Consider the following 9,228-nt stretch of genomic DNA (forward strand, 5'->3'; position numbering starts at 1 on the left):
ATGTACAAATCAAGACATGAAGACATTGTTAAATAATTTTGGCACTTTATGTGTGGGAAAGCCCTCTGAGTCTTAAAGGAGTCCCACCCATAAGGCAATCTAAAGTGGAGTTTTAAGATGGGATAGTTGGACAATCGTTAGTCTCGAAAAAGTTAAGCACAAACTCACGTCTCCATCCAAGTAAATGAATACTTGATGATGAGCACAATGTTCATAAAGAATCATGTAGAACAAATATTGAAATGCCAAGTCCTAGCTATAAAAATGGAAAACACATTTGACAAAGTATCCAAAAATAAAGGAAAAGAACTTGCACAATCCCCAAATCAAGGTTTTTAATTGGAACACAAACATTTTGATTGAATTGCTCTTCACACAAATGAAACTTGAAGCTTTATCACTCACGGCTTTAAAGCCATGACATTACAATTGCATGTTTGGTCTATGCTTCAAGCATCGAATCATTTTCACTACTACAATAGAGGATAGGACAAGAGATACAATGCGGGATGTTCATTTACCATTCGTGTGTGCACCTAAGTGGTGGTTAACATATTTTCTAGGTTTGGTGGAAGCTTTAGGTTCATGACCTTGTTGGATTCTTCCCAAAAGCATTGTATGACTTGATGTCTCCCATGTTTTCTAGTATGTCTATGTTATTGTTAGCCCTTTGTAAAGTGGTAGGGGTTTTAGAAATTTGAATCTTTCAAGATACAGCATAAGATTGATAATGTGTCTTGAGATAGAGTAAACTTTTTGGTTTGTGAAGTCTTCCATAATGTAAAATGTGAATATTATTAAATCAAAGGTTTTAGCGTCTAAAATCTTGCGTTACTTTGATTTGAAAATTAATTTTTTGGTTAAATAATGAGATACTAACTCCTTTAATGCATCTTTATGGACTAGACTTCCAAAAAAACCAAATGAGAGTGGACCTTGTTGTGAAAAAAAAAGGACCCATTATTAAACAATCATTGATAATTTGCAAATATATTGTAGTTCTTCATTATACACTAAAGTAAATTGACAAGAAATTGAGACAACAAATAAATTGCAAGAAGAGAGAAAATAGAAAAAGATTGCACCACACAAGCATTGGGTAAATTCTCTTCTCCATGTGTGGGTGAGCACCTCCCCCATGTATGTATGTATGGATTTGCATTATCTTGTTGGTGCTCAAAATACATTGATAAAGCATCTTTTTGAGCTTCTTGCTTTCTTTGCTTGAACACCATGCTTTTGGCCGAATAATGCTTGACAACTATCTAATAAACCTACTTCAAGGTTTATAAAAATAATTGTCTAGCCCTTTAGGCTTTGCACAAAGATGATAACCAAATAAATAAATTGCATGTGTGTACATATAGTAGTCTCGTGAGTACAAAAAAAAATTATGCTAGTGAAGCATCCAAAAATAATTAATCCTTGAGCCTTGAAATATGCTCTACTCAAAATAATTATTCCGTAAGCTTCTATTTTATGATTCGCTCACCACAACGCAAAATACATTTAGTTTTTTGCCATGTATTTAACTGGCACAATGCAACCGGTGCTACACATAGAACCATGCATAACAAGTCAATATCATGTCACAAGTAGACGAATGAAAATCTATAAAAATAAATAGATGAAAAGCATATAAAAGTTTACCAAAATAAATAATTAAAAATCACAAATATGACTTGTTATGCATGGGCCAGTGTATAACAAGTCAATATCAAGGGGCAAATAGATAAACGGAAATCTACAAAAATAAGTAAACAAAAATAATCTTATTTTCATAACAAGAGAATACCAAAAGTGTACCATATCCCTATGGTTTGCACGATTATGAGTCCAAAGATGTTATGTAGTTAAGATTCCGTAGTACATAGACTTATTGTGTTTGTGCTAGCAAAATATTCTTAGCGGATATTCTATTGGGCATGAAGAAAAGCATTCTTCTTTGGATATCCTATGTAGGAGGGGCCCCCTACCCGATACGACTGTACCACTATTGAAGTGAAGTGGTCTCAATGGGCGGATCCTGAGAGTATATGCTACCCATGATTAGGAAAAACATCAAAGGTTGGGTGTAAACAAAAGGTGGTGTTAAAGTTCACTAACATCAACATCAAAAAGTGACCTCCATTTCATGGGCCCCACCAATATTATTTGTTTCTTTCTTCAAGGCTACCTTCTCTGGTTGCTTACTCCATCAGCCAAGGCCTCCCTTGGGCCTTGCCTCTTCCCCTCATTCCCCTTAGGAGCAAGGGTAGCTAAGAGAGGAGAGAGGAGGGGGCAAGGGTTTGTGTGCAAGGTGTGTAATAATTAATAGGGAGAAGAGGAGAGAGGAGGGGGCAAGGGTTTGTGTGCAAGGTGTGTAATATAATTAATAGGGAGAAGAGGAGAGAGGAGGGCCATGTCCTCTTAGGAGAGAGGGCAGCTTCCCATCAGCATAATAATCACCCTCACCATCATCACAAATATATAGTAGGGTAAAACTACACACAGGTAATCTTAGGCCTCCTACTGCCCATAATAAAGTCCTAATAATCCTGCCCATACCAGAAGCTTTGGAGGAGACAGAGAGAATACGTTCCTACCAGAATAGCAGGTTCCGGGATCTCCGTGTTGATCGGGTGCAGGCATTGGATTGGCAGAGGACATAATAATATGGGGCTAACATCCCTGGCTTCCGCTTCTCGGCCCAGAGAAGATGTGGAAATAGGCCTTCTCTCCGATCACACCCCTACCTCATCGGTAAGTGACTCGAGAAAATCGAGCCGTATGTTTCTCTCTTGCAAAGTATGGAAATACTAAAACAGGGACCATGATTTGCCCTGCCCGTGTCTCAGCCCTATCTTCTCTCGCTGTGTTCTTACCCGGATCTTCTCTCTTTTCTGTCTCCCTTTTGTCTCAAGACCAGCTTTCTTTTCTTTGCCTGATCAAAAGTATGGCTCTCATCATCAACTAAAATTGGTAGTCTTAACTCCCCTGATTATAACAATTTCTGATGCAGCTCTCTCGATCAGGCATGATGTGGGGTTAGCATCTACGCTAACTGATATAGCAGTGAGTGAGTCTTATCTGATGGGGTCTCTGTTTAGTAGAGGGAAAATGTGATGAAAAAAAATCTGTAATGGGTTTTGTGTGATGGAATGGGGGAAGTGATAGTGAGTTTTGTTGGATGGAACTTTCTTGATCAGAAAGGGAGGTGGGCTATCTCTGTGGGCTATAATAGCTGTGGGATAATAACTTTCTATGTTTTCTGAGAAGCCATTTGGTCTGTCTATTTGGGTCACCTGTCTGGGTCATGCCTACTGTAACTTGATTTTTGGCAGATGAAGGATTTGGTTTGCTTCTGTGGTTGCTTTTTTCTTTTAAGACTCACCAACTAGCCTTACAGGCTTTGCCAGATACAGGATCTGGGTTTGTCAAGCAACTATAGGATTTGACTTGGGTTGCCTATGTTTCGCTAATCAAAGACTTGGGACTTGCACACAAGAATCTTGAGTCATGAGAAACTCCCATATCGTTAAGTCAACACCATGAGCTCTTGCCCATGCCTGCGATCCCCACTGCCTACTGCAACAGGCGGGGTAAATGGGGTGTGGCAACATCATGAGCTCTTGCAAGGCAGCCCCCCCATAGCCTAGCCTGTTGCCTTGGGGGAGGGAACTTCAGGCAGGTGCGGGTGATGATCTCTTGTCCTCCATGGCAACAGCTTGTGCCTACCACATGCCTAGCTTGTTGCGCCTGGCATATAATTCCGGCCACAAGCACAAGAAGTTTTTGACTTTGAGAAAAGGGGCGTTCTTTTCCCTTATGTATCGTTTTAGTGGTCGATATCATGAGCTTCTGCGAGGGAGAGCTGCGCTGGGAGTCCCTGCCCCTGGACCCTAACTATACCTAGCTATGTATATGGTCCCTTCTGCGACACTCCTAACTGTACCTAGCTAGGTATATGGGACTACGTATGTCCCTCTCTAGCTCATGGTGTTTTCCTAATTCAGTATACGGGAATTCTAGTGTGGTGTCATTAGTTTGTCTAAAACTACCTGTGCTAGTTTGCTGGCGGTACCCATCCCCCAAAACACATTAAATGGTCATGCAACAGTGTCAACGTCCCCCAAACTACACGAAATGATCATGCTGTAGTATCAACCTCATGAGCTCCTGCAATGGAGGTATGGGTTGCAACATTATGGGCTCCTTCAAGGGAGCCTCCACGTACCAAACTTGTTGCAGTGGGTTGCCAGTGCGTCGCAAGCAGTGGGGGCTGCTTGTTAGTAAAGTGGGAGAATGGGGGCACAGCCCTGGGCCTGCCATCCTTGCCCCAGCTATGGTAGCTCCCATGCAGTAGAAGCTCATGATGACGATGTTCATAAGAAGTTTTTGACATTTTCCCACGTTGGAAAAGGGGATATTTCCCTTGTTTTTGCCCTGGAGTGGGACATGTGTTTATCTGACTGTTGTGACATAAGACATGTGTTCATATGATTGTTTTTTCTGAGCAGGCCATAACTGTCTGAAATTTCGTTTCTCAGCTGGCCATAGCTGCGGGGCCCGCCGTGAAGCACCCGGGGCACAGGCATGTTCTTATTGGTGCCCTCCTCCTGGTCTCCTGCCTGCTGGGTTTGCTGCTACTCGCCATCTCAGCCTCTCATGAAGAAAGCCGCCTCTCCTATCAGCTTCAGAGCTCCTCGCCTCTCAATGTGTTGGTGGTGGGCGACTGGGGAAGAGAAGGGAATTACAATCAGTCAGCCGTAGCTTACCAGGTTTCTCTCACAATCATTTCTTACCTTGTTAACTGTTGCAGCTATTACCAGTGTAAATTTCACCAGTCTTGTCACAGGCTTTCAATTTTTTGTTTTTTGTCTTGTGATCAAGTCTATTTTGCGTGATAAATTTTCCAATTTTACCGAGCTGTTTCATGAGAAGATTAATCACAGGCTTTCAGTTATGTGCTGTTCTCCAATTTTGCTAACCTGTTTCGTGAGATGATTAGTAATCAAATTCCAAAATCGGGCGTCTCGTGATCAACTTTACTGTGCTGTGAAAATCCCAATTATCTGACGTTATATTTAAATCAGGTGTAATTCTAAATTGGGTGTGTTGCGATACGTCAAAAATTTCCCAACTTGACCGACTTCTCGAATCAGATGATTTAGTATCCTAATCACAATTCAGCCGTTTTCTGATCACAACTTAATTACAATTTGGGCGTTTTATTCAACCAATTTTAGTGTGTTACCTATTTTTCCAATTTTGATGACCTTCTGATGTATTTCTACTCTTTTGAGTACAATCTAATGATCTGTGTGTGTTTGTGGGTGCAGATGGGCATAGTGGGGGATTTGCTTGGGCCGGAGTTTATCATCTCCACAGGCGATAATTTTTACGAGGATGGACTCACTGGAGTAAATGACACTGCTTTCTACAAATCCTTCACCCAAATTTACACAGCCCAGAGCCTGCAGAAGATATGGCACGTAGGTACTTTTCTATTATGCTTTGCTTTAATGACTTGTTGCATTAGATGGTGCATTCAGTAGTCTTGAGCTCACAAGCCCACTTGAAGAGTTGCTAAGGATTGATATTCATGGAGTTTTTAAATTACAAATAATGTTATGTAAATTCATGGAGCTTTTAATTACAAAGAATGTTCTGTCCTAATTACACATGTTTAACTTCTTGTTAGAAGTGTAAGAGTGCATGTTTTTTGTAGTCAATGTTATGTATGAAGCTGTGTGTATCCCTTGGTCAGGATTTTACATGCCACATTGTTGTGTATGTGGGTTCCTGTAGCTCAGTTGGTTAAGGTGCCTGATCATGGGGTGGAGGTTGACAGATGTGAACATGCCAGTGCATTAGGGGGTCAGAGTGTTAGTTAAGCACAGGTCGACCTTTTGATATGAGTGCATCTGTGTGGGTATTGACAGGATTTGTATCGATAGAGTTTTCCCTTGTCATGCAAGTTTGACTCCTTTAGTTGATAAAAACCCATGTAAACTGACCGACAACTCAGAAGGCTCACATATACAAGGGCATCATCACTGATTATGTGATTTTAAGGTCTATCAGAGCTGAAGTGGATCCAATCAACCCCGGAAATGTTTTGGTTAATGAAATAACTATCATAAAGATATCTAGGGTTCTTATGTTAATAAAGACCAGACTTCTTATTGATTCTTTCTTGTTCACAGTTCTGGGGAACCATGATTACAGGGGTGATGTCCTTGCCCAGCTGGATAGACAACTGACTGTGAATGACTTCCGATGGCATTGTGAAAGATCATTTTCTGTGAGGCATCAGCTGGATGAATCCTCGGAAGGTGCACATTTCATCTTTACTACCTTTCATTAACTAGTAAATATGACTTTTCTGCTTGAGAAAAGGTTGCATAACCTACAAGGAATGTGGCATTATAACCGAAAAAATTGTAAATTTAGTTTTCCGTAAACAATTGTGTAGGTCAAGGTGCTTTGTCTTTTGATTGACCTGCAATGAGGCATATGTGCAGGAAGTGCAAGCTATGTTGATTTTTTCTTCTATGATACAAATCCATTCGTGGAGAAGTATTGGACAGACACTGATAATGTGTATGACTGGAGAGGGGTTTTGCCCAAGCAGGAATATCTGGACAAGCAGAAAGAGGTAAAGACAAGGCCTGATTTGTGTAAAAGCAGCTCTGCCTCAATATAGTGATCACAGGGTACTAAATCATGTTGAAGACCCCATAAATTAGTACTCTAAAACACCAGTCTATAAGAAAGTAAGTTAAAGCAAGAGCAGTCACGACTTAGCATGGATTCCCAACTGTAATGTGGATTGTCAATACTTTCATCCACGTTTTTCGGTGATTGTGCATGTTTTAACTTGCATTTTCATTTGTTTTCTTTTGTGATCTATGTGGGAGTAGGATCATAGAGACTGCAAGGTGATTGGGTGTGTGTGATTGGGCACATCATGAATTGAATTGTTTTTGGGCCACAGTTTCTAGCCAGCGGCTTGGAGTCATCAAGTGCCACGTGGAAAATTGTGATTGGTCATCATCCAATCCGAAGTGTAGGAGAGCACGGGGATACCCTAGAGCTGGACAATCAAATCTTGCCTATTCTGGAGGTTTGACTCTGTTTCATTTAGAATGGATCAAACAAAATAAAAGGCTAGTTATGAAGAGGTTAAATATGCTCTACTATTTTGTTGGTCATGGCACAGGCAAATAATGTGGATCTTTACTTGAATGGGCATGATCATTGTCTGGAGCACATAATTGGAAAGTAAGTTGATCTTAATGAGCCGCCAGTCAATATGTACTTCGGCTAAGACTCAGAATATGACTAGCTAAAACCATCTCAAAGAATACCACTTTTTAAGACAATGGCATGGAGCTGTGGAGTAATATCTCATGTTGGGCTCTCTATTTTCTTTCAGTGGAATCCAGTACCTGACTAGTGGAGGAGGGTCCAAGGCATGGAGGGGCATAGATTCCAGTGCCAACATGACTGGGCTGCAGTTCTACTATGATGGGCAAGGCTTCCTGAGCCTGTCCATCTCACCTTCTCAGCTCAGCTTCTCCTTCTACGACAGCCTCGGCAACACCCTCCATCAGGGGCAGCTCTCCAAAGCCTAATATTCAAAATGCATCATCATCATGCCGATTAGCAATTTCTCTCTCATCCCATCGGTCCATATATCAATCGACTCGGAAGGCAGCTTCAACATTATTCCAACTGCACCTTATGATCTTGCCTTAGTGTCTGATTCTGAAGAACCATGCCTTCCATTTGATGGTCCAATTCAGAAGAAGCATGCCTCTAAAATGATAAAGAGTAGAAGGTGCCTTCCCAGCTTCAGATGAGGGAGTGTGCGTGTTTGTGTATTGTATTTAATCCCTTTACATCATTACTCTGGCAAGCCTCTACCAAAAAACCCCACAAAGATATTTCTGAGATTGCTTAAGTGTATATTGTAAGGTAGTGAATTTTGGAAAATGCATTGGAAGAAAAACTGCCTAAATTCTTGGTTGTCTCAGCCGCTGGCCTTGATACCACTCTTGAGGCTGCTGGGATAGCATATTATGAATGGGTATGAATGTAATCATAAATCTATAACGGTTATGATTGTAATGGCTATAGTGTAATTACAATTTACTTATAGAGAACTCCAAAAACATTTTTCCCCATAATTTGACTAACACAGAAGCTGGGTGGCAGTGGGTTTTCTCACTGACAGGTGAGAGTACCCAGAAAAGCTACACAGATCCTGGTAGAATATGTTGGTTTAAGAAAAGCTTTTCTGAAAATTTAAAGTGGAAGAATATGCCAGTACAATAAACACTTCTGAGACTTCAACTTGGTTAAAGGTTTTTATCCTTACAGCTCTGAACATATGTAGCCCTTTCATATTTCTATGCTAATACGTAATACCTCTCTCTCTCTCTCTCTCTCTCTCTAGGTTGTCTTAGTCCTCACTGAAGAAGGCATGATGCATATCTTTCTCCTTACACATGAAAGCATCATGTGGATTTGTAAGTCATGGGAGCAACTCTAGGAGCTTATGATTGTGTGAGGAAGTCCCTACAATGAATGAGCATTCAAAGCATATGTGCCATTATTAGATTAGCCTCAATCTACTTCACGATTTATTGCTAATGAGCTCTATGAAACATTCTTACTACTGAGAACTATAGCTTCATTGGAAACCAAGAACTATAGCTTCATTGGAAACCATGTTTTAACTCAGAAGTAAAGAATGTGAGGTCTCATAAAATTGTATATGAGATAGTAAATCCTGTATCAAAACTTGAGGTTTATTGGGCCTTAGAAGTTTCTACTTTCATTGTGATGAGCAATAAAACGAAAATATATCTAATTAAAATTTGAATTGCACATAAAAATCAATATAAAAAACATGAGACATTATTGGTCTCATTTCATGCAAATGGATAGTAGTATAAAAATTTTAATGTGAATATCCTGCATATGGTGTAAGCTTGTGGATGGACATAAGGACGTTGACAATGCCACAAAGGTACAGAGAGAGAGAGAGAGAGAGAGAGAGAGAGAGAGAGAGAGAGAGAGAGAGAGAGAGAGAGAGAGAGAGAGAGAGAGAGCTAGATTTGACTTTTGCCGCATAAAATAGTGTTTCAATGCATGTGTATTAAAAGAAAAAGAGTAAGAAATAACACATCTACAATGTCCAACCCCATCCTCTTTTTACTAACTTACTTGCTAAGCTTT

General features: G+C 40.3%; 1 protein-coding gene across 1 annotated transcript; it reads left to right on the top strand.

Moving 5' to 3' along the window:
* Positions 1-2,202: 2,202 nt before the first annotated feature.
* Positions 2,203-8,159, top strand: LOC148026093 (purple acid phosphatase 7-like). The gene is made up of 8 exons (XM_087693343.1): positions 2,203-2,742; positions 4,530-4,760; positions 5,322-5,478; positions 6,189-6,317; positions 6,507-6,640; positions 6,980-7,108; positions 7,205-7,266; positions 7,421-8,159. The coding sequence occupies exons 1-8, from the start codon at positions 2,656-2,658 to the stop codon at positions 7,617-7,619; spliced, it is 1,128 nt and encodes a 375-aa protein (XP_087549469.1). The 5' UTR covers positions 2,203-2,655; the 3' UTR covers positions 7,620-8,159.
* Positions 8,160-9,228: the final 1,069 nt, after the last annotated feature.

The sequence above is a fragment of the Lygodium microphyllum genome, chromosome 14 (genome assembly GCF_053477565.2).
Source record: "Lygodium microphyllum isolate KBCC chromosome 14, Lygodium_microphyllum_v1.1.10, whole genome shotgun sequence".
NCBI lineage: Eukaryota > Viridiplantae > Streptophyta > Polypodiopsida > Schizaeales > Lygodiaceae > Lygodium > Lygodium microphyllum.

Coding starts and splice junctions, on each gene's coding strand:
- LOC148026093 (XM_087693343.1), top strand. CDS start 2,656: ATGGGGCTAACATCCCTGGCTTCCGCTTCTCGGCCCAGAGAAGATGTG. Junction 4,761..5,321: donor AGTCAGCCGTAGCTTACCAG/GTTTCTCTCACA, acceptor TTGTGGGTGCAG/ATGGGCATAGTGGGGGATTT. Junction 6,641..6,979: donor ATCTGGACAAGCAGAAAGAG/GTAAAGACAAGG, acceptor TTTGGGCCACAG/TTTCTAGCCAGCGGCTTGGA.